General features: G+C 48.1%; 8 protein-coding genes and 1 non-coding gene across 12 annotated transcripts; 3 read left to right on the forward strand and 6 right to left on the reverse strand.

Moving 5' to 3' along the window:
• Nucleotides 1-313: 313 nt before the first annotated feature.
• H257_07153 (hypothetical protein) lies at nt 314-1,151 on the reverse strand. Its single transcript, XM_009832589.1, has one exon. The coding sequence runs from the start codon at nt 1,127-1,129 to the stop codon at nt 548-550; it is 582 nt and encodes a 193-aa protein (XP_009830891.1). The 5' UTR covers nt 1,130-1,151; the 3' UTR covers nt 314-547.
• A 455-nt stretch (nt 1,152-1,606) lies between these two features.
• H257_07154 (hypothetical protein) lies at nt 1,607-3,203 on the reverse strand. Its single transcript, XM_009832590.1, has 4 exons — nt 2,294-3,203; nt 2,163-2,249; nt 2,017-2,093; nt 1,607-1,970 (listed from the first exon to the last, which is right to left on the reverse strand). Exons 1-4 carry the CDS (start codon nt 3,060-3,062, stop codon nt 1,692-1,694), a joined length of 1,212 nt encoding a protein of 403 aa, XP_009830892.1. The 5' UTR covers nt 3,063-3,203; the 3' UTR covers nt 1,607-1,691.
• A 334-nt stretch (nt 3,204-3,537) lies between these two features.
• H257_07155 (hypothetical protein) lies at nt 3,538-6,364 on the reverse strand. 3 transcript variants are annotated; one of them, XM_009832592.1, is made up of 10 exons: nt 5,924-6,364; nt 5,660-5,857; nt 5,503-5,582; nt 5,155-5,441; nt 4,947-5,085; nt 4,746-4,895; nt 4,590-4,688; nt 4,422-4,472; nt 4,140-4,322; nt 3,538-4,076 (listed from the first exon to the last, which is right to left on the reverse strand). In XM_009832592.1, exons 1-10 carry the CDS (start codon nt 6,273-6,275, stop codon nt 3,588-3,590), a joined length of 2,028 nt encoding a protein of 675 aa, XP_009830894.1. In that variant the 5' UTR covers nt 6,276-6,364; the 3' UTR covers nt 3,538-3,587. The 3 variants fall into 3 exon arrangements, with proteins under 3 accessions (XP_009830894.1, XP_009830895.1, XP_009830893.1); XM_009832593.1 differs by having other exon boundaries at nt 3,538-4,322; XM_009832591.1 differs by having other exon boundaries at nt 4,947-5,441.
• Nucleotides 6,365-7,874: 1,510 nt separating this feature from the next.
• H257_07156 lies at nt 7,875-10,435 on the reverse strand. Of its 2 annotated transcripts, XM_009832594.1 has the most exons (9): nt 10,145-10,435; nt 10,008-10,080; nt 9,771-9,953; nt 9,529-9,685; nt 9,351-9,465; nt 8,983-9,034; nt 8,492-8,653; nt 8,243-8,446; nt 7,875-8,173 (listed from the first exon to the last, which is right to left on the reverse strand). In XM_009832594.1, exons 1-9 carry the CDS (start codon nt 10,396-10,398, stop codon nt 8,006-8,008), a joined length of 1,368 nt encoding a protein of 455 aa, XP_009830896.1. In that variant the 5' UTR covers nt 10,399-10,435; the 3' UTR covers nt 7,875-8,005. The 2 variants fall into 2 exon arrangements, with proteins under 2 accessions (XP_009830896.1, XP_009830897.1); XM_009832595.1 differs by lacking the exon at nt 10,145-10,435 and having other exon boundaries at nt 10,008-10,104.
• Nucleotides 10,436-12,039: 1,604 nt separating this feature from the next.
• On the forward strand, nt 12,040-12,120 carry H257_07157. Its single transcript has one exon. It is a non-coding gene; the product is annotated as a tRNA-Ser (tRNA).
• A 656-nt stretch (nt 12,121-12,776) lies between these two features.
• On the reverse strand, nt 12,777-13,396 carry H257_07158 (small nuclear ribonucleoprotein Sm D1). Its single transcript, XM_009832596.1, has 2 exons — nt 13,338-13,396; nt 12,777-13,268 (listed from the first exon to the last, which is right to left on the reverse strand). Exons 1-2 carry the CDS (start codon nt 13,349-13,351, stop codon nt 12,923-12,925), a joined length of 360 nt encoding a protein of 119 aa, XP_009830898.1. The 5' UTR covers nt 13,352-13,396; the 3' UTR covers nt 12,777-12,922.
• Nucleotides 13,376-14,142, forward strand: H257_07159 (hypothetical protein; the record flags this gene model as incomplete). The annotated part of the gene is made up of 2 exons (XM_009832597.1): nt 13,376-13,438; nt 13,555-14,142. 2 exons carry the CDS (start codon nt 13,376-13,378, stop codon nt 14,080-14,082), a joined length of 591 nt encoding a protein of 196 aa, XP_009830899.1. The 3' UTR covers nt 14,083-14,142.
• Nucleotides 14,143-14,626: 484 nt separating this feature from the next.
• H257_07160 (hypothetical protein) lies at nt 14,627-15,409 on the forward strand. The gene is made up of 5 exons (XM_009832598.1): nt 14,627-14,647; nt 14,694-14,716; nt 14,775-14,833; nt 14,906-15,003; nt 15,075-15,409. Exons 1-5 carry the CDS (start codon nt 14,639-14,641, stop codon nt 15,279-15,281), a joined length of 396 nt encoding a protein of 131 aa, XP_009830900.1. The 5' UTR covers nt 14,627-14,638; the 3' UTR covers nt 15,282-15,409.
• A 509-nt stretch (nt 15,410-15,918) lies between these two features.
• Nucleotides 15,919-17,671, reverse strand: H257_07161 (hypothetical protein). Its single transcript, XM_009832599.1, has 2 exons — nt 17,055-17,671; nt 15,919-16,847 (listed from the first exon to the last, which is right to left on the reverse strand). Exons 1-2 carry the CDS (start codon nt 17,645-17,647, stop codon nt 16,025-16,027), a joined length of 1,416 nt encoding a protein of 471 aa, XP_009830901.1. The 5' UTR covers nt 17,648-17,671; the 3' UTR covers nt 15,919-16,024.
• Nucleotides 17,672-22,146: the final 4,475 nt, after the last annotated feature.

The following is a 22,146-nucleotide window of genomic DNA, read 5'->3' on the forward strand; positions in this document are numbered from 1 at the left end:
TTTATATTTTCAATACAATGCACGCTTTAATATATTAATAGTAGCACTACGTAGAAATAAATGCTTAACAGTAGTACAGTATTGTAGTACAGTATTTCGAGTGAAATTTCGTTGGAATTAAAATCGATTTGATTGGCTACTTCAGTTGAGCGAAACTCAAAATTATTAACCAATCAAAGCCTTCTCAATGAAATTCAACCAATCAGATCGGTTTGGTTGGCGCGATTCGATTGCACCCCCTCCCCAAATTTGTACCAAATCGACAATAAAGGTGAATTTTATGGTAGACCAAAAAACTGGAGAATGTTTGTCGGGAAAAAGACGGTGCACATTCAGGGACCAAGGTCAACCCTGGATGATTCAAAGTTACTACAAGCGATCTTTTGTCATATTGTCAAAGGAGCACAAGACAGGGGTTGCCAAGCATCGTAGAATTCGTGGTTACGATGCGCATATGGGCTGTGAAGTACAGGCTGTCGGGACGACTGTTTGTAGTCGGTGGTTGAGGATGGATATACATGGGGAGACGTCCCCCCTTGAGTGCGCATCAGACAGCATGGCCGAGTGCTTTCTGGGTCGGGTATTTCTTGTCGCAATGCCCACAGAGGAAGAGCGAGTCTGTCCAGGACGTGCAGAGGCAGCATCGCGCCGTATCCACCTTGATCGAGCTCGGAATATCAATCACACTGGCTCGTGCAATGGGTCTGGGCTTCTTCGGCGCGGCAGCCTTTCTTCGTCGAGAGGTCTCGTTTTCCTTGTTAGCTGCGGACGGTGTAGCTGCAGGTGGTGCCTTCGTCTGTCTGGACGTCCGCGTAGGTCGGCGATCGTCTTCGCTGTCATCGGATGAGGCAGTCATGGCTTGCGCCGATTGACGCAAGAGAAACGCGACTTGTTGGCGTTCCGTCATGAGACTCGGGTGGAGGTCGTCTGCGAGTTTGTCTGGTTTAGCAACCGACGCTGCTGCGACGCCGCCAGTCCCTGCAGCGGACGTCGGACGAGGACTCACGCGAAGCGGCGGCGGCGGGCGAGACTCGGTATAACGCCCATCATCCGCACGTGGCCGCTTGGCGTTGCTTCGAGTCGTTGCCATGCTAGGTACCACTGGGGATGGCATTGGACCGTCCACCATCGTTGCTTCTGCCGGATGCCCAACTTTGTACAATGAACGTACCACTGGATCGCGGAATTGAATCCACCAATCAGATCCACTAATTTCGATAATTCAACCAATCAAATGCATGGAAAACCAGGCGAGGAGAAGAAGCCAGACAGCTCGCGCCACCGACCGATCACTCGCCGCACCGTGCTTTGAATAACATGTAAAGTGGCATGCGCATGCGATGGCGACGGAAGTCTTCTCCATGGAGAGATGAGACGTGCTTTCACCCAATATGATGGGGAGACATGTCTCTTCTGGCAAGGGAAAAGGTGTTGTAACTACTAGTAGATGGAAACTGCGCACCAAACGATCGCCATTCCCTAACGCTAGTCGAGATTCCTTCCTGCATCCATTCATCGCTTGCCTTCCATGATGCAGCTTGTTCACTACTGTATGTTCGATGGGGATGGATGCTTGCGATCTCGATAATACCAAGGGTCGTTCGTTGCATGCATGCTATTCACACACCCACACGAACGCACAGCAATGCTACAGTACTCGATCTCTCAATGCAATTTCTTTCAATCGTGTTCTAAATCAACACGTAATCGTCCTCGTCGTCAATATCCCCGCCGTCTGTCGCCGAGTCTCCCGAGACCGAGTGCAGCTCGGAGCTGTCTTGCGCGTAGTCTGGCCTTGCGGCGGCAATCGAGATGGGACACGTGTGTGTGGCAGCAAGGGCAGCCACGTGGGCCGTGAGGTCGTCGTAGTCGGTGCGAGACTTGCATAGGAATCCAAGGGCGAGGGACGGATCAATGTAGTCCACTTCCATGACGAGGTGGTCGGTCGAGTGGATCGTTCGGGCATGCGTCTACAGCATTCATCACTCCCACTGGTGGCATATCCACAAGTGTTACCGCCGTGGGAAAGGCGGCGTCGTCGGCGTCTGGCGTCGGATGGACTGTATGGGGGTCGAGAATGTGAAATTGATGTCCTAAAAACAAAAGCGCGCGCAAAGTCATAAAAAGCGCGCGAAAACGTCATTTCGAAATTTGCTCCGTACCGCGCGCACCGACAAAATACACGGAATGGCCGCGCTTGCCGCCGATGATCCCGACGGACTGCGGGAAGGAAAAGAAGGCCGTCAACGCTGACAGCAAGCGTGAGAACATGGACAAGTACGTCGAAGTCTACCTGGGATGTACGTGGCGTTGATCTTATCGAGCCCGAGTCGCAGCGGTACCAAGATGAGCAACGAATGGGTCCAGTCTGCAGCGACGTCCACTTGTGGGGGATTGAACAATGGATCGTAGAACATCGACGGGTGCAAGGACGGGGTAGCGACTCCGGGCTCCACGAACGAGGTGATGCATAGTTTGTTGACTTCGTCCGTGTAGATAACGCCATCTTGAGGGACGTACATACAAAGGTTCAGGTTGCCGAAGTGGGTCTGCTCATTCACCAAATCACGCAAAACCTGCGCCGCAGTCGTGGGACCATACCATTCTCCAGGCAACATGTCGTACTGCATGCCGACCTGCACCAGTCGGTGGAGCCCGAAAGTGCACTTGGTGGACGGGGAATCAACGAAGGATCGCAAGACCTGTACGACGGAGGAAGGTAGCTCAGCACTTGCGTCGTTCCATTGAAAGCGTCGATCGGCATGGATCGGGAGATTTCGCAGGAGGGCTTCGCAGAGCAGCATCTGTGCCGACCGCAACATGCATCCCCATCCTGCATCGCTTGTAAAGTTGTATGGCACCATTTGCGCAAAATCTTTCCGGTACGTCAACCATACGATGGACTGGAGATGCACCACAAGCGAAGAGGCGGAGCTATGCGCCACGCCTAGAACATGGGTTGTATTGTGGCCGTCCACGGCTTCCTCGCTGCTGGATGTTGCCGTTGGGTCGGGTATGGACGTAGCGTCAAATGAACGAATTCCATGTGCGAATTGACTCATCCTTGTCGTCAACGACTGCCACCACCACGAGATCGCGAGGTCTGTTATGGTGCTTGCCTTCCACGAACTACCGGTCTCCTACGTCTTCTCGCGACGACGGCTGCCGCGGCGCTGGAATTGGAAATAGTTCCGTCCCCCCTGGCTTGTTTTCCGGATACGGGAATGTTGGTCGTGTAACCGTCGGGGAGAACATGTCACGATTTTATCACAAAGGTCGCGCATTAAAATCTAATTGCGCTCGCCGATGGACGAATCCTTCAAAGCGATGGCTCATCAAGACGCGACCAGTGTCACAATTGTTGGTGTCAGTGTCACAATTGCGGGTGTCAGTGTCACTACTCCATTGCATTCACCCCAGTTGGTACGAATCGTTCGCCACGAATGGACATGAAGCTCATGTGGGTGAAGATCCGCAACAGGTTTTGCTCGTAATGTTTCTATGTCATTTGTCCATGAGGTATTAACACATGCCAAAGGGAAAGCCTGAAGAAATGCATATTATGTAAAGTCGACTAACGAAGCTGCTTAGGCTACGTCTTCCTCTAGCGGCATGTGGCGGCGAAGGCGCTTCGCTTCAACAAAGTACTTGACAGCGACGATGCCCGTGACCACCAATAGACATCCCAGGAGTCCAACCATGGACTCGGCCATGTTGGTGCTGGACGACGGCGGTGGCAGTGGCGCGGCGGTCGGAGTATTGCCAAGCACCACGCCAGCGCCTTCCTTGTTCGTGGTGGTAGTAGCGGCGGTCGAGGGGGGCAACGTCGTTGGCTGCTCCAAAGTCGTTTGAGGGGGCAGCGAACTAGGCGAGGCGGTGGCTGCCACCTCAGTGGTTGAAGTCGCCAAGGGTCCGTCAAAGAGTTGTCCATCCAGGACTAACGGAAATACGTGGCCCAATTGCTGGGGAATGCGAAACGTCATTGGCCGTGTCTTGGCCACACAAGACGTGTCCAAGGCGTCCAAATTGCCGCCGACCTGCACGTACGAAGTGACCAGAAGCACCCCGCACGTGGTCTATCGAATCAAATGTAAGGGAAATGACGATCGATCCATCGGGTCAGTCGTCCGTTCTCGTACCGGAGGGCCTTGTTGCTCCTGCAGCCACGTCACGTACGTGATGGCATGGGGAGCTGTGGGAAATACGATGAGTTTCTTGGCACCTTGAATCGCGTCGAACTGCGCTTGCGCGTACGCCAACGGGGTTTGTGGATCCAACCCGCCATTGAGGACGAGAATGCTGGCTTCGGTTGGGGCCACCACCTGTGCATAATGCGTATGAACCATGGTCAATCGATTGGCAATCGATTTATCATGATCCCAGCCATCGTCCAGTATACTTCAGTATATCGGAACTCGTACCGGTTGATTCGCATACCGATCCAAGGCATACGTAAACGACACGTCGTTGGCCTGACAACAAACAACCCCCCCCCACAATTAACTGTAAGTCCCCTTGATAGTCCCCATATACAAATATACAAGCAAGCGGAGTACGGAAACCACGCGGGTCTTATGACGAAACGGTACCCGATGCGCATCGCAGTCTGGCGTTGGGTCATTTGTGTACACGCAATAGCTTGGAAACATCCCCACGACGCCATACCCAAACAAGCCGCGGACAAACGTCTACAACAACACCATTGTCAACACGAACGAAAACGTCGTCGCATGCCGACTACGTACGTTTAAAAGCGACGCTTCCGATGGGGTTGGGTGCTGCCACAGTTCGGAGAACACGACGGTCGAGTACAACAAGTCTGAATCGTACGACAAAGACTCGTCGTCGTGGCCTGTCCAGAGGTCGCTGAGGATATCCAGCATGTACGTGACAACCTACATCATTGTAAGACGACCAACAGTACATCATGGCATGGCTCGTCGTACATCAAGGTCCCCTGGTGTGCCTCGATGTAGCCGATGTACAAGCACGGGAATAAGTAGTCGCAACGAGGAGTGGGTGAGCAGGACACTCAGCACCACTTTCAATCCGTACGGGCCGTCTAACATATCCTTGATGTACGCTCTGCACACCACCCAACCACGAAATGAAACCCCAACTGATATCGACATATCGTTATTATATTCAACGTACGCGGAAGGATGGGTGTCTCTGTACAGCGCCTGCATACTCTGTGCAATCGACGACGACGGTGGCGGGAACTGAGACTGGCAAAACGAATCGGCGTCGCACAGGGCGAGAAACTCGCGGCCGACCGAGTCCATGTTGGTATCCCAGTCATGCATGTACAGGCGGCGGGTGCCATGATGCGGCACGACGCCATCCAAGACAAACCCGTGGACATTGGTCATCGTTGGAGGCTGCACGGCCACAAACCGCTCGAGCCACAACGTGCCGTAGCTCACGCCGTACAAAAATACCTGTACATGATCGACTTATGTGGATGGCGACACACACGACGGGCCCTAAAGTACTCTATACCTCTTGGTCGCGTTGGTCCAACTCTATCACAGCCACGAGATCCAACGCGGCACTCGTGACGGAAAACGCTTCGGGGTGGCCTGCCGTCCGCCGCACATCGTTATAAGTAGTCCTTGGGGAGTCGACGTCGATATATCATCATGAGCTACTACTGTACCGTAGCGCGTGTGAATATCCCGAAGGCAGTTTGGCAGCTCGTCGTCGTTGACGTTGCGACCGCTGGGACTCCCAGATTCCATCGCCTGCGCCGCCACACATTCCAACCGAGTGCTTCGCCCCGTGCCTCGATGGTCCATGGTCATGATAGTCACTTGCTCGTTCAACTGGTGGAACAATTCGATCATCACGGGCTCCACTGCGATACAGTAGGATTGTCGATGAGTTTGGAGATTGATATGGATGATAGTTTTGGCTGTCGTACTGTTGACGGAAGACGCCCCTGGCCCCCCTTGAAGTACCCAAAGCACCTTGGACGTACTGCCCACAAGTCGCTTGACAAACACTTGGATGGTGTCGTCCGTGCTGTTGCATACCCCCGGGTGGCACAACGGGACGGAATATTGGCCGCATTGCGCTCCGTCGGGGACTGGCGGCGAGCCGAACGGCGCCGCGGCTTCATGTAGCCGGCGGCGGTTCGAGGACGAAGGCGGGTGCCAAAATGTTTCTTCAGTGCACGAGAACCACCCGTTTAAAGTGATACTTGGACCAACCGCGGTGGCCAGCCCAGAAGCAGCAGTCAATACTGCAACCAACGACGTTTGCAGCACCAGCATGGAGCAAATGATGTGCAATGCTATCTAACTTCCTAGCAAAGTGGAGTGGGAATACTCGATGATGTTGTTGCAAGGACAATCAACAATGCATGGTTGTTTTGCATATGAACGAGAGCTATAAAAAGAATCCACGATCGCTGGGTTAAGAATAGCCGCGTCGATAGTTCCCCGGTACGGCGAAAATGGTCACCTGTCAAATTAAGATGGAATCCCAACGCTGCCATCGTCTACTTCTTCGTCGCCATCGAGGACAAATGCCAACCGCTTGATAGTGTGGTGTTGTGGCTTACGAACCATGCAATGCGATGGTGGACGGAGCGTTGTCACATATTGAGGACTTGAGAGCCAACCTTGTGCAACTTTGTTGTAAAGTGCAAGCCTACATACAGCCTTGGTTGTCTGCTTCAAAGGGCCTTAAACAAACGGATGGCTATAACGTTACGTATAGTAAGCGATATATATCCTGGATGCAGGTAGACGAGTTCGCTGCACCGCCGCAAGTCAAGGGGGGTTGAGGGATTAGTGAGCCATGCAATGCTTATGCATCACAGCGTTGCTAGAGCCTATCAGCGACGCCGAAACGATTGACGATGGTGATAACAAGAGTCCGTCAAGAAGAGTGGCCATTACCAAGGGAAACCAAGCGTTGGCTCATATATCGATGAAATATCAAACGTCAATGGTTGGGTTTTGGAGACACTGAACTCAAACGCCCATCTACCTGCACGTTTAAATAGCCCAGAGCACACCACACAGTTGGTTTACAACCAAATCACCCCCTTTACGAGATCATCCTCCATGCCTTTATGTAACCCACGGCCCCGCCTCGGCGCTGTTGGGAACTTGGCATATACTTGATGGTTATGGGTGGTTATGGAGAACATAATGAGTTTCTTGGATGATACAGCATTGCTTGATGTTGACAGTACAGTGTATAGTGTTTTACGAATGGGGGCGCGTGAAGCCCCCCCACATCGAATTGGTGTGGTTTACTGCTACATCACATTGTTATGAGCCCGAGCATCGAGACGACGGCTACGATCCAGTTGATGACACGAGACGACGTGGCGTCGTAGTGGGCGGTTGTCTCGGTGGTGGGGTGTGTGTTGCAAATGGATAAACAGATGGAAATGGGAGTTGTCGTGGCCGTAGCCGGTGTCAATGGTGACTTCGTCGGTGATGGCCAGGGTCTGTGGGGGATGTGAACGAAGGGTTGGTCGGGGGAGAGGAAATGATCGGGGGGACTTGGAAGAAATAGTGGGCTGCTGTGGAGACAACGTGGTGGAGTCGACGGGTTGGTTGAGAGTTGGTTCATGGAGGTGGGGGTCGCGGGGGATGAATTGCTTGAAGTGGGGGATGGTGGAGGCGATATAGGGCTTCGGGGGAGTGTTATGTCTGGTGAAAGCATGGGGCTACGGGGGTGGGATGCCATACATTTGGTTGGTATAGATTACAATCCCAGTAAACGCCGCCGACGTATTGCGCTTCGATTGACGCGAAGGATAGGAGGTGGAAGCATTCCATGATGATGTCCACGAAGACGTAGTACCAGGTGTAGACTACCGATAGAATTCCGCTGCGATATCCAGCGTTTGTAAATGCCACCCACCAACCTTGGTCACTTGTTCATTTCCTTTACAATATCGGATCACAAGATCAAATCCGTGGTTGCATTCTACGTATGCTATGTATGTAGTGTGACTTGGTCGTTGCGACTACATGATGGCGGGTCAAAATAACATTGGCGGTTCATCTTCATCGTTGTTGTCAAGGGTGTCCGCAGCTCCACGTGGCAATATCTTGGTCGAGACTGCGTCGATACGTTTCTCGGCTATACGCGCCGCGTCTCCAGGTCGCGCCACGAGGCCTCGCACGGACACGGCGGCCGATTTGAGCATCTTCATATCCATTCCATTATGATATCTCGATAGGCTAATACATTAATAGATAATCATGATCGTGTTTACCTGGTCCTGGATGGTCCCCGGACGGCGCGCCGCCGCCGCATCATGCGTGGCCTGATTGCTCTTGGCGTCTTCGTCCTTCTCGTCCTGGCGTCGCTGGCGGGCGCGGCGAGCGCGTTGGATACTCGCCGGATCCACTTTTTCCACCGTGAGTTGCAACGACCCTGTCGTTTTGGATCGCAACGCCGTGCCTTGGTCGCATTTGACCTGGTCGTTCGTTCGTTACAAAAACGAACGAACAAAGCCACAAACCTCGTCGGGGAACCGCAACCGCAACAACTTGTTCTTGATTAGAATCGACACGTACGTTGGGTGCATGTCGACGTGGATGAGCGACGAGTCGAGAAATTTGGGCACGCCCACTTCGACCAAGACAAACCCGGGCTTGGACTCTTCGTCCATGTGAAACGCCCACTGAAAATGCCCATAACGTTACACAGACAGTTTATCACGTGGCACGCATCACTCGCACTTATTTTGACAAGCTCAGAAAGATAGGTACGTTTGGCTGGGACCTCCATCCTCTGGCAGATGCAAATACCGTATACTGTATATGTATTGCGACAGGTGATATTTCACAACCAGCCGACACTCGTTCTCAAAACTTTGTTAATCCATGGCGTCAAAGTTTAAGTATATTCAACATGGTCACAAGCAAATATCAGTTATTACAAGAAAATTATCAGTTATTACAGGAGTCGAAATAGATTAATCCGTCGCAATCCATATACACTATACGGTACCTTGCCCTCGTTGCATTGACGTACAGCGGCGCCGCCTTCGACTTGGACATGTCTACGAGGATCAAGGTCGTTGCATGAGTACGTTCGCACAAAATTGCCAAGCTGCCAACGCTTGGTTACAAAAGTGATAATAATAATACATGCTGCTGAAGGTATTGTGAATGAATTCGCTATAAACTTTGAAAATTCGCGTGGTTTATGTAATCAATATTGAAAAATCACGCTGGAGTTGTGATTGGTTGAATATCCTTGTCCAAGAGCCAATCAAATCCACTCCAAATTGGATTAGCCAATAGCGTCGATTCAGGACGAGATTCGATTCGACGGGGTCTGGAAATTTGTATCGCATATACCACAATACCTCGTACCTGGCTTTGGCCAACGCGTCAGCGTGTTCCCGCGCATAATCGCGCTCCTTCGGCATGTTGGACCGTTTGCGCGCATCTTCTTCTTCTTTTTGCTCGGCCAGTTCCATGTACATGTCTACACGACTCTGGTCAGATCGCGCGATGGTGTTGGTGTGACGACACATCATGCGCAACGTACTGCGACGAGTTTCTGGGGTGTAGGGTAGCTTTTCGTCTTGGTTGTCGGTGGCACCGGCTTTGGATATGTCGGTGGCGGCGCCCGAAACCACAGGGATCACGTCCATGTCTGCAGTGTCGCGTACGCGTTTGGCCTGAATGAGGGCCGCCAGCTCTTTCTGTTTATGCAAACGACGATCAATAGGGTATAACCACCATCCATGTCAAAATATGAACGAAGGCGACGACCAAGGGATAGCGTACTTTGAAAACGGGCAGCTTTTGCAGGGCTTTGATGCGGTCGCTCTTTGTTATGTCCTTGCCGTCTAGCTGCTGGAGTTGCGGCAGGGACGCCACGACATAGTGGGTGAAGTTTTCCCAGTCGGATTGTGCCGGATTCCCCAGCATGTACAGCTCCTTGAGGTGCACGCGAGGCTTCAGATGACGCTACGTATCCCATCAGTTAATGGGAATCAAATGTTGCTAGTTATGTGGACGCACGATGGACTCTTCCAGCGTGTCGACGTCGATAAAGTTGACGGTGAGGTCTAGCTTTTCGAGAAATTCGCACGACCTACGCAAACGACATCGTCACGTTCGTTTATAGTGGGAAGCGGGGGGGAGAGGGTTGTTGGTACCCCAAGCCTTCAATCTTCTTGATGTTGTTGAGCGCGAGATTCAAGTACCGAAGGTCCTTCATGTGCGTCAAGTCTTCGATCTTTTCAATGATGTTGTTCTGTAGGTACAAAATGCGCAGCTTCCGACACAGCGTTCCAATCACTTCGATCTTTTCAATCTCTTCTTGATGGAGGGCAATCTCCTCCAGCGTAGACACCATGCCTTCGTTGTGCTCGGACCGTTTCCGAAGCAGCTCCAGCGTGATGCGCGGCATGGTGACGACGAAAGCAACTTAATATGTGTGACCTTTCGCAAACTGCACGTTTTGTTCGATCGACGACTTAACCGGATTCCGGATACGAGGTTTGCTTGATGTAACGTAGATGGCCAGTTTATGGTGCACGGGACAGTTTAAGGTGCACTCAAATTGGCCAATGGAATTGCTTGATTTTTGGAGTAGCCAATCGAATCACTAGAAAAATGAAATCACTAAAAAATAAGCAAAAACAGCATACATATTTTAAGCTTAAACCGTGCACCATAAACCGTCCCTCCTATTTTGCCTTGACTTGAGTGGAATCGAAGTAAATGAACGCTAAGCTGAAGTCTATTCAAGCCGATTGAATAATCAGAAGAATGCACAACCTTTCGGCTTCATGCGGCACTTTTCAGAATTGAAATTCCGGTCCTGGGAGACGAGTAAGCTTCATTCTACGACGAAGTCTCGTTCAAGTGCACCATAAACTGGCCATCTACGTTAACATACTGTTAAGAATTTATTAATACAGTTACTACTCCGGAGTATTAATAAATAGTACACGGAATTCGAAAATCGCGATTTTGTTGCCATTTACGGCCATGATTGATTGGGCATAACTCGTGTCCAGAAAATGCAAAGTGATTGGACAACATAGTATTGAACCAAGGGCTTTCACTGGCTCCCCGTGGCCAAGGTCCAAACCGAGGTCCGTCGTTGCGCTTAACACCCACGGGGTCGACCGTGAAATTTCTAGACACTACTTTTTCAGCATCGCCAGTCGCCTACACGTATGAGCTGGCGACTGAGCTTGCTCCCGCACTGTGGTTATCTGTGTTCGTGTCAACCCTCAATATTCAACCTCAGAGAGCGTAGGATCAATAATTGGCTGGTGAGGCGATAATTTCGGACAGTAGTTTGGCGCGGCGATGAGTTGTCGAAAATGGGATGAAATGGGGGTCATGCACCCCATTTTGAAAAGTGGATATTGGAATGAGTTGGGGAGCGTTTTGATTGGATAATGCCCATTTTGAAAACTACTTGGAACAAGTGCTTACTAGGTTGAAGTACATTTCTTTGTATTGTTCTACTCGTTGAATGAACCGCCCAACAATCGCTGGATCCCCAAAATATTATATCAAACTCAGTTTAAGAGGTAACTTCATGTGCGTCTGGTAACGCAAAATGGGATTAACCAAAATGCAATTTTCAAAATGGAGGTAAAAGGTCCATTTTGTAATATGGCGTTTTGAGCCTCTTCAACGAGTAAAGCTCACGTGGAATTGTTGGATTTGGGTTAAAACTCTTCAAGCAAGACATGTTTCAATTTTGATCAGATTTGATGACTGTGAATTCGGCCCCAAAATGGCGTTTTGGGCCTGAATATTGCAATATTATTGTGGATTCGGTACGAATTTCCAGACCCCGTATCACGAATCGACGCTATTGGCTAATCCAATTATGCGTGCATTTGATTGGCTCTTACAGAAAGGACAAGTATATTCAACCAATCAGAACTCCAGCGTGATTCAATATTGATTACCACAAACGACGCGAATTCACTGTCAGTTACTATTAATAGTATCATTTTGTGTGACTTATTGGAAACTTGAAGAATCACTTAAAATTGGCAAAATAACAGTAACTCAAATTTAGAAAGACAGCTTGGCCGAGCGGTTAAGGCGATAGACTAGAAATCTATTGGGGTCACCCGCGTGAGTTCAAATCTCACAGCTGTCGATCTATTTTTCTCTGTGCAAAGCATAAACTTATTTCTTGTACAGAAGTGACGTACATAACACCGAGTTCGTCACTGCAGAAGAGCCACCGATAGAAAGATGGGTCAAACAATGTTGAATCGTTAAAATACGCTTGTCAATCACACCACCGCAGCCATCGATTGTAGCTAGCCATGTAGTGGTTGGTACGTGGCAGCTGTAGGCGCTGGTATTAGTTGACAGGAATATTCAGACGGGGGGCCAAATATGTGTTAGTTCTTCGTGTCGATGCGTCGATCGATGGTGGGTGAGCAGGCCACTTGCCAGGAGTACGGCGTTGGAACAGCGCCATGCGGCGAAATGTCGCGCGGACGATGCCAGGCTGCCGAGGGAGATGGAGTTGATACAGGAACCGTTGAATTGTGCGCTTGACATTTCAGTTTTGTGGTTGATTTCTCGAAAATGCAATCACGACACACACTCTGCGTTCTCGAAAATGAAATCAGCTGGATCAACACATTTATCTTCACAACGCCGCGGTAGGTAGGTTATGCAGTCGTCCAGTGCGAAGAAGTACCATGGGCGAAGGCGTGCAATGAACATGTAGCCTTGTCTGTAGCAAGGGGTATCTGTGCCGAACGATAGGGTGGTGCAGCGTGGAGCCTTGTAGCTAACAATGGCGATGTTGCATACTGTTTATTTGACTGTGATCACATCTGGCCCTGGTTTGAATATGATTGTTGCGTACGTAGCAACGACATGTCATATAAACCAGCTTGATTTAACGGAGCCTTCGTCTCGTCATATATGCCTAAGTAAGCTACCTATGGGCGACCCCGTCCACGACCACGCCCTCGTCCCCCACGGCCTCTTCCTTTAGCTGCGGCGGCACCACCGGCGGCCGCCGATCCTGCTTTGACCTTTTGTTTCGGACTGTCGTCGATGAGCAGTGTGTCAAGGTTCAGCGAGTCTGGGAGAATGTAGTATCGGATGTTGTTGCCGCGGATGCTTAGCGAATCCAGGGACGTAGGGTTCTTGCCCTTGACGGTCATCTTGACCACTTTCAAATGCGTGTTCATGCTGATGTCCACGCCGCTGATCGTGCCGTGCACGACCGTGCCGTTCTTCAATTCGATGGTCACGGTCTCATTTGTCAACTTCATCAAGAACCTACACACCATGCATATAAGGATGCCGTCGCCAACACCATCATGCACAGAGCGGCCGCTGTATCCTTACCGAACGAGCTTCATCGTGACACCCGTGAACCACTGAAAATGCAGAACGCCCCCCTTTTGGACAAATTCCACCGCATGTTCTTGTATCGAATTATGGGCTCGGTACATCCGGATACATAACCGGATAACCCAGACCGCTCGTTTGTGCTTGTATCGCGAGACCGGATATCAAATATTTATCCGGACGTTTCTCCTCGTGGTGACCAATTGTTTGAAAGCCCCGACGAAGTCGAAGCAAGATGGGTCGCGCTCGCAAGGTCATCCATGATTTGATCGTGCATACACGAGGACTGGTGCGCAACAGAGGCATCGAAGACCCTGGCTGGCTGGAATGCGTCAACCGGTACCCGCCTCCCCCCATGCCGCGCGTGGACCGTGACAAGATCCCGACCATCAGCTTCCCGCAGGATCGACTGGCCGAGCTGTACGCGGCCAAGAGCGGGTACGCCACGGATGACGAAACCGCCTACGAGTTTGCCGACGAGCAACTGACGTTGATCGAGATGGGTATCCCCGAGAAGGAAGCGTACGCGACGCTCGCGACCAAGTACCAAAAGGTTGAAGCCGAGCGGTTTTTGCAGAATTTTTACCAGATGCGCGGGCAACCGTTCATCCCGAGCACCAAGCCCGAAGAAATGGCCAAGCGATGGGAAGAAGACGAGGCGGCGGCGATCAAGGAAGGCATGCGCATGGAACTTCAAGACAAGCAAGAGCTCGAATCCGACACGTGGATGATTCGCAAGTAGATAGTCGACGAACGATACTAACGTTAGCTCAACAAGAAAGGTACACATGTCCACTATCAATGACGTTTTTGGCGTTTTGCTGGGACACTCGTTAAGCCCCGTGCTTCGTCGGGACAAGAATGGCAATGGCGTGTTGATATGCTCGAGAGGAAATCAATCGATGGGCTCAAAATGAGGGAGGTTCTAATGCAGGACAAGCTGCAGTATGTCTAGTGATCACACTGATGTAGTATTGGAGAGATTATAATAGTAAGCTTAACAGTTCGCAACGCCGTCCACATTGGCGACAGACAGGATTAACCTTGAGTAGGGGGGTTTACAAGTGCCTAGGACGACAGTACAGCGCTGCCACGGCGGCGGCTACATCAGGTTGACTATAGTGCAGCCGATGCCCGAGGTACAGTAGACTGCGATACAGTGCGCAATGCACAACCTGGTGCTTATGACAAGCTACAGAAATGCCGTTTGGTTGAGAGGCACATACCAACGTATACCGGATACGTATCCGGATGTGTCCCGAGCGGATGTCAATTTTACAAGTTTCCTCGACGGTACCATGGAAGTGGTAAGGACTTGGACCGCGACGACAGATGATCTCACGACTCGTGTAGAAGCTGCATGCTCTGTTAGACAGGTAATGACAAGCGTACGACATGCCCCTCGTCACCATGCATGCATGGCCCCTCCCTTAGATATGAAGACCTCGCGGCGATCTTGGTGTCCACGTCGGAGGGCGTCCCATTGCTCAAAGGTGTGTGGTCCGTCGTCATTATGACGCGTGAATGCATCCACCAGAGACGACAGTCAACCATATTCCTTGTAGTGGAACATGAAGAACACCCATCGGACAAGGACGACGGGTCCATGTTTGAATACGCGGAAACTGTGTTGCCCAGCGTGTTTGCTGCCGCTGCCGAGCAAGTACGATCAATAATGCTTCGTCGACCGTGTATCGCCCCCCATGTATGTATAACGACGGGACACTCATATAGGCAGGCAAGTTGAAATTCGGCAGCGTGTCTGCGATCACATGCTTCTTCGACTCGACGGCATTGATCCACATCAACCACCTGCCGCTCGTGATCACGCTCATCGCGGCCCAAGGCGCGTCGCTCGGTGCGTTGTTTGACCTCGCGGACGACCTAAAGGCGTTGCTCCTGCCGCTGAAAAAGGTCGTCGAATCCACGGATGCCAACTAACGTCGTCGTTGCTGCCATATCTTCGCCTCATGTGATAGCTCCCACTCCGCTATGCGATATATACATCCAGACAGTACACCCGCTATGCAATATATACATCCAGACAGTGGGGTTTGTCTTGTTTGTCTACAACACTAGTACTATCTACACCAGGAAATATACTCTGAGTAGCACGTGAATAACAAATATAATTCTATCATTCAATAAATTATAATCTTCAAAACAATGCCACAAGTGAAGTGGAATTTTTAAGAGTAATAAATTGCTCAAATTCTAATAATACAGTTACATGACACGGTTACAAACATATTATTATTACGACTATTCATACTAACTTACGCCTTACAGTTACTTTGTATCGAGCGCCAACGAATCACACGTTTGAAGTGTCTATCTACACCCGAGTACCACAGTTGTGTTGTAGTACTGGTATTGTCAAGTCGATTCGAAATTGGCAGACAATCGATCAACCAATCAAAACCCACAACACGAGTCAAGTAACCAATCAAATTATAACATCGAATTGACACTGGACCATTTTTCCATACAAAAGTCAGTACAAACAATCGATCGATAGATTTGGCAAAGAATTAGCACCAAAGTCCAACTTGGACAATAATATATATATCTCGGTTGTGTTGTACTAGCTGTTATTAATAATATGGTATTAATATCTACGTATCGACCAAAACCGGTGCACCACCAATAAATATTACTTCGAAGTATACTACTAAACCGTAATCTTACACGTGCTTGTCAACTCCTCCTTGCTTGACATGATGATGCAAAGTCGTTACAGAGTGCTTGTCATTGGACATGATCAGGTGGGGCACAGGGGGGGAGGTCGGGCTCGTGGGCACCGAAGCCGACAGCGCCAGCAGCGACTCGTCACCATCTTCGTCTCCCTTCAGCACGTAATATGTTGACCGAGTGACCGGGGGCGGAAGCCACCCCAGCTTCACGCACTGCCACTCGACGCGGAAGAAATTCCACATGCATCGGCGGCACACTTCGGCTACCTGCGCCACCATCTTGAAGTCGGCGCCGACCACGTCTACCCAGTGCCAGTTGGACGTGACCCAGAGGACCCGCAGAAGGGCATCGATGGCGAGCGCCGCAAAGTACACGGCCTTGGGCTGGTACAGAAGCGTATGGCGGAGGTAGGCGTGGAGGTTGGGTTGTGTGGCATTCCAAAGCGGTGGCGACGATGATGTAGCTGCCTTGGACGACTGCTTGAGATCGTGGTCCGTGTCACAGTTGTGGGCGCTGGGTTTGTCAGTAGTACCCCCTGTCGCAGGAATTGGCGGCTGGCCCAGCCCCCAGTCCATCACGACGTCCCAGAATAACGAGTAGAGCGAATTACAGCACGCACACAAGAGGAACAGTGTTTCTGTATCGAGAAGGCGCTGGTCCGACATGGAAGAAGGAGATAACAACACCGGCAACGCCCCCACCAAGATCACACACAGCCCCGTGCCGTACTTGAACGTGTTGAGCACATGCAGAAACTTGTCGTTCACGAGCGCCGCGCGGTGGTACGAAATCAGGCACTGCACCCCGCGGATCCTACCAAACAACAGAAGTTTTGTATGTCAGGGACAACATGTCAACTACGGGAGATACTGTCATATCGGGTTTGGCATGCTGACTATGGCGTTTTCATGTCGGATACGACATGTGAAGCACGGAATATATGGCAATGCTGTCATATCTGGTACGTTATGTCGACAACGGGATGCCGTATCTGGTATATAAAACCAGGTATGAACGTACATGTACGGACTGGCTGTGGCCAGATATGGGAGCAAATGGTGCTTCATCTTGCTCGTGTACATGTCGTCTCGAACGCCGACGACGGATTGTCGCATCATGAGGATGGCCACGGCGACGTCGCCAAAGATCTTGGACATGGAGGTCAAGCCATCGGCAATGTAAACTTCGACGAAGGGGGTTTCGGTCTGGGCAAACACAATGCCGCCACTGCTCACCCACGTGAAGGGAAAGAGGCAGCGGCGAAGCGTGCGGCCGAGAAAGCGGCGAAATTTGACATGCAGGACGTTGCAGGGCAGCGTCAACAGCGCCAGCACGACAACGCAGTACACGACGAGCACGAGCTCATGGCACCGTCCGATCAATGCGATCGAGTGCAGCTTGAAGACGTAGTACAAAGCTCCAAGTAACGTCGTGAGAAACGCGGAGAACGTGATCAACCCGCGCGGGGATGGAACTTCGTCCGCGTGGATGCCAAATACCTTTTCGAGTGGGAAACCCATGGAGCGGAAGATCATGAGGTTCAGCGCCCCTCCCGCGATGAACATGTTGATGGCCAGTGGACCCCCGAAGAAGTACGAGACATCGCTTGGCATAGTGGTGCGTGTTGCCAGCCGGGTTGGAAATCAGGGCCAAAATGCCTTGGCACAATGTGATTGGCCAATTTGAAACCTGTGAAAACCAATATTTATGCAGGTTTTTGGTGAGCGTTTGCGGATCTGCACTCGGAGCGTGCCACGTCATGTGCAGCACAACGAGATGGAAAAGCAGAGGGGATCCTTGGAGCAACTTCCAGTGTTTGTCGTTCGGCAGACTTTGTAAAGATCGGTGGATTCACGGCCGTTGTAGGATACATACCAATGCTGATAGAACACGTTATCTCACATTCAGGGTCAGTAGTTCGCCTCGTGAGGGGGGGTGTAGGAACTCACTTACATGTATAGCACACACCGCAAGGGAAACGAAGATAAACCGACAAGGGAAGTACCGGGGTATTGGTCACATGCGAGCCAAACCCCTATATTGTGAAGTCGTGTGATAATTATCGGTATGCTTTAGGCGCAGTATCAGGAGGCTGCCCCAGCGATAGATGCCACTGCAATCGCACCTCTTTCTGGACACTGTTCAAGCAGCCAAAGTTGCGCACTCGATGATTCTCGTCGTTGGCGGGGATTCCTGTGTAGTACCACAAGGGTACACACAATTGGTCAGGCGCAATCCCCTGGAGTACTGTACCGTAATAATAATAAACGGGTGGTCGGAATTTTGAGGGGGGGCTATTCCCGTGTGTTCACTCCTTGAGCTCTTTATTGATCATAAATGACGTACTAATACTAGTAAATCAAACTATTGTTCTCTTCATGTAATTTGCCCGTTAAAGAACCAGATATTCAAAATAATATAAGCCCGATTGAAGGTAAATAAAACAACGCTAAATTCAAGTTCTGCATTTCAGCAGAATACCCAAACCCTTACACACTGTACTTTACTTCAGCCGCTAAATAATTGAGTTGCAGCACCAGGCCAACTTACGCAGTGCAACCACCAGTTCATCGCGTTGCATACCGTATTACGACGACTAGCCTAACTACGTATATCCCTAACGTTGTAAATTACTCGGAGTAGTTAATGTTTGTAGTGATCACTGATGGGAGTTTTTCAATTTCATTTCGACTAGCAGCTTGACGTGTTGACGTAAAACAAGTTGTTTGCGTTTCATTCTGGCGAACAACTTGTTGTATTATTACGAAAGTGTCTTCAACCAACCAATCATCGCATTCGATGAGGTAACTTTAAACAACGCACACCCAACCGTTATTCAGGTTACTTTACTGTTAGACGATATTAAAAAATTTAAACAATGAATGTAACCCTGGAATTGACAACAAAGGTTCAAAGCACAATAATACCTATATATTGATAAGGTTTCATTTTGTCGAGCTTTGAATAATTGTATCTCAGTCCAAATAGGTTATTGCCTTGACAATAGGTATACTTCCATGTGATTCTCTAAGCATTAACTGTAAAATCGGATTTCTAGTGAAACTTTCTACTATACATTACTATAGATTGTATTTGTAACGTAGGCACCAGTATAATTAAATTAAAAAGATCAATTTTTATTTATTTATTATTCCAATTTAAAAAATAATATAATCAATTTTTTTGTTTAATTTGTTAAGAGATTTAAATAAAAAAATTTTAAAAGAAAGAAATTTCTACAAAAAACAATCCTTTTTTTAATATACAAAAAAATATTCAAAAAATATTCAAAAAATAAAAGACCACCAATATGTTTTATTGCTAGTTAATTGTTTAGATTTCTTTGAAAAGAATATATATAAAAAATAAAGATTTATTCAAAATAAAATAAAGGGTTTACACAAAAACCATTTTTTGGACATTTTTGAAGTGCTGGACTTTTATTGTTTTTAAACGTTTTTTTTTGTATAGTTGTTTTACCTTTTTTTTTAATAATATAAAATCTGTATTTATAATTTATTCTAAAACCTAAAAATATATAAATTTAAGTAATAATGTTTTAAAAAGTCTTTTTCTCAAAAAGAATGGATTGGATTTTTTTAATAAAAGTTTAGTTCATCGGCTAAGACACCAGTCATCGGCACTGTTGTAAGCCAATAGAAATGCCCGAATGCCTCTTATTGGTCAAAATGTAGTCCTTCAAGAATTAGTGCACCTGATAAATTATTGGTTGGACCAGTCAATTTTGTGTTGATCATACAGAAATTGTTACTGTAGCAGTTAATACCCATTCGAAACACATATTCCTTTGATACCTAATATGATGACAGCATCCCGCGAACTAGAGCGTGGAGGATTCAATACATTACACAAGTCTAAAACGTGCGTCGATGACTGGTGCCCTACGAAAATCGCTACTTTTGTAAATCCGTACTGCAGGTGTTTACTATTTAAATTGATATCCTTTGAACCTCAATTGATGGGCTGAATCTTGCGATTATTTTGATATATGTATCACCCCAATATGTGTTGTAGTCAACGAGAAATCGACGAACAAAATAAGCAAAGAGCGATGCTGATGACTGGTGCCCCACGTTAGTAGAAAATTTCACTACAGTAGAAATCCGATTTTACATGCTGGTTTACAGTTAGGTGGAAATTTGTGGTACAGTGCTGTACAGCGAATATGATAACACCTGTATAATATAATAATAATTGTGCGTAACTGGTATCAATCATTTCCAATCGGAGGTACCATTGATGTGCCGACTTATTCATCCAATCAAACCCTAAATCGATTTTCATTAGACAAAATGCAACCTCAAGGTATAAATACATCCTATGAACTCTAACATTCGTGTTCAAAAGTACTTCTATACATTATACCTGTTCGATATGTATAAACCTTCATAAAATGGTAATCGTAATATGATGCACGTTCATCTAAAAATGAATGGAGGTATTATTATTTAACGTACAATTAATGCAGTTAAACCCAAAAAACAAATACGTTAAATACTGATTTCATGCGTTTTATCACTGCAGTGGGAGGTTAAAGGTCCCAACTCCTCCGGATATTATATACGGATAGGAGCCACATACAAAAATCAAGATACATCTCAGTGGCCACCCCAATGGCCAAATATCCATGCGCCCATGTAAAATACCGCTAGGTTAAATATCTATTTCTGAACAATTAATCACCAAATTTGAATCTGAGACGTAGAATTTCTTCAACACATTGAGATCTGTCGATTCTACGTCTCAATTTGCTGAAATTTTGAGTAATGAATACGAAATAGAAGTCAGAAAATTTTATAAAAAGTTGTTAACTGTAAGCTTAGTTTATAGATGACGTGCACCATATGTTACTCAAGTATAGAAGTCGGCACATCAATGGTCGCCCTCAACTTCAAAAATTAATTTGTGTAATCCTAAACTGTTTAAATCGATATACTTTAAGCTCATTCGAAAGAGCTCAACGTTATCCATCCAAAAATGTACTCCAAGGGAGGATTCGAAAAAACAACTGAAATATATGAAGAAAAACCGGCACATCAATGGTCGGTCACGTGTAGTATTCTTTGTATTACACGTGAGCTACAATCGCCCAACATGTAGCTAACTCAACATCTGTACACATGGAAATCCTGAATAACGTATTAAATCTTCTTTGGTGATCTCAACTGCGTTCAAGTAAAACACGCACGAACAGCTACAGGAAGTACTACGTAGTACTACTACTTACAGTGGTTGAGAGCATCCACGACCCTTTTTGTGCTTGTATTTGAGATTCTTAGAAAAAATATACTTCGAAGTATCAAATTCAGTAGTCGTAGTTTTCCTCAGTGAATTCGATTCTGCCATTAAAATACCGTGATTCACATTACTTTTCGAGTAATGGTCGAAATACCTTGCAAATGTCGCATGAAAAACTTGCATAACATTATACTAGTATATTGTAACCTTGAGTTGCAAGGTTACACAATTATTTAAAATGGTCAAATCAAGATACAGAAGTTAAGTGTAAAAGAATGCTTTATTAAAAATAAAACTGTAAGAACATATTAATATTTTTTAATAAAATAGAAAAGTAGTAAAAGCTGCATTAGTTGGTCTTGTCTTTGGCTTCCTATTAATAGCATGGGTTTGTAACGTTTCTAACGTTATCCATGATACCCCAAGTAAGAACCGGGTTCAAATTAACTGTGAACTCATCATGGCGTTGTCAGCACGTTGATCCCGACTAGCGTACAGTACATACTGTAAGTTACATCAGAAATTTCAGTTAGCGCCAGAGTATTTACTACTTCGAAGTACCCTGACGTTAACTGAAATTGAGTACTACTCGTAGTTACTTCGAAGTACTCGAAGTAATAGTTACTCCGGAGTACTACGTGTAGTTAAGAGATGCTCTAATTTTCCCAGTCGATGACACGTAATAACGATGAAATAAATCTACGCTTGACCTCATATGCTGCAACCATACGCCTTAGCCGACTGACGACAGCACGACATATCTTGACAAATGAATTGCCGAAGCGACACTTCTTGCCTGCAACCCGCTGTGTTCGCTCGAGATTTGCGGCCAGCGCAGCACCCACGTACCCAC

Source organism: Aphanomyces astaci (genome assembly GCF_000520075.1).
Source record: "Aphanomyces astaci strain APO3 unplaced genomic scaffold supercont1.14, whole genome shotgun sequence".
NCBI classification, from domain to species: domain Eukaryota; phylum Oomycota; class Saprolegniomycetes; order Saprolegniales; family Verrucalvaceae; genus Aphanomyces; species Aphanomyces astaci.

Coding starts and splice junctions, on each gene's coding strand:
- H257_07155 (XM_009832591.1), bottom strand. CDS start 6,275: ATGCTGGTGCTGCAAACGTCGTTGGTTGCAGTATTGACTGCTGCTTCT. Junction 5,858..5,923: donor AGGGGCGTCTTCCGTCAACA/GTACGACAGCCA, acceptor ACTGTATCGCAG/TGGAGCCCGTGATGATCGAA. Junction 5,583..5,659: donor GGATATTCACACGCGCTACG/GTACAGTAGTAG, acceptor GGCGGACGGCAG/GCCACCCCGAAGCGTTTTCC.
- H257_07154 (XM_009832590.1), bottom strand. CDS start 3,062: ATGAGTCAATTCGCACATGGAATTCGTTCATTTGACGCTACGTCCATA. Junction 2,250..2,293: donor CAACGCCACGTACATCCCAG/GTAGACTTCGAC, acceptor GCTTGCTGTCAG/CGTTGACGGCCTTCTTTTCC. Junction 2,094..2,162: donor GTATTTTGTCGGTGCGCGCG/GTACGGAGCAAA, acceptor TTTTGTTTTTAG/GACATCAATTTCACATTCTC.
- H257_07160 (XM_009832598.1), top strand. Junction 14,717..14,774: donor CTGCATGCTCTGTTAGACAG/GTAATGACAAGC, acceptor CCCCTCCCTTAG/ATATGAAGACCTCGCGGCGA. Junction 15,004..15,074: donor TTGCTGCCGCTGCCGAGCAA/GTACGATCAATA, acceptor ACACTCATATAG/GCAGGCAAGTTGAAATTCGG.
- H257_07161 (XM_009832599.1), bottom strand. CDS start 17,647: ATGCCAAGCGATGTCTCGTACTTCTTCGGGGGTCCACTGGCCATCAAC. Junction 16,848..17,054: donor GCCACAGCCAGTCCGTACAT/GTACGTTCATAC, acceptor GTTGTTTGGTAG/GATCCGCGGGGTGCAGTGCC.
- H257_07156 (XM_009832594.1), bottom strand. CDS start 10,398: ATGCCGCGCATCACGCTGGAGCTGCTTCGGAAACGGTCCGAGCACAAC. Junction 9,954..10,007: donor ACACGCTGGAAGAGTCCATC/GTGCGTCCACAT, acceptor TGGGATACGTAG/CGTCATCTGAAGCCTCGCGT. Junction 9,686..9,770: donor AAAAGCTGCCCGTTTTCAAA/GTACGCTATCCC, acceptor TTGCATAAACAG/AAAGAGCTGGCGGCCCTCAT.
- H257_07153 (XM_009832589.1), bottom strand. CDS start 1,129: ATGGTGGACGGTCCAATGCCATCCCCAGTGGTACCTAGCATGGCAACG.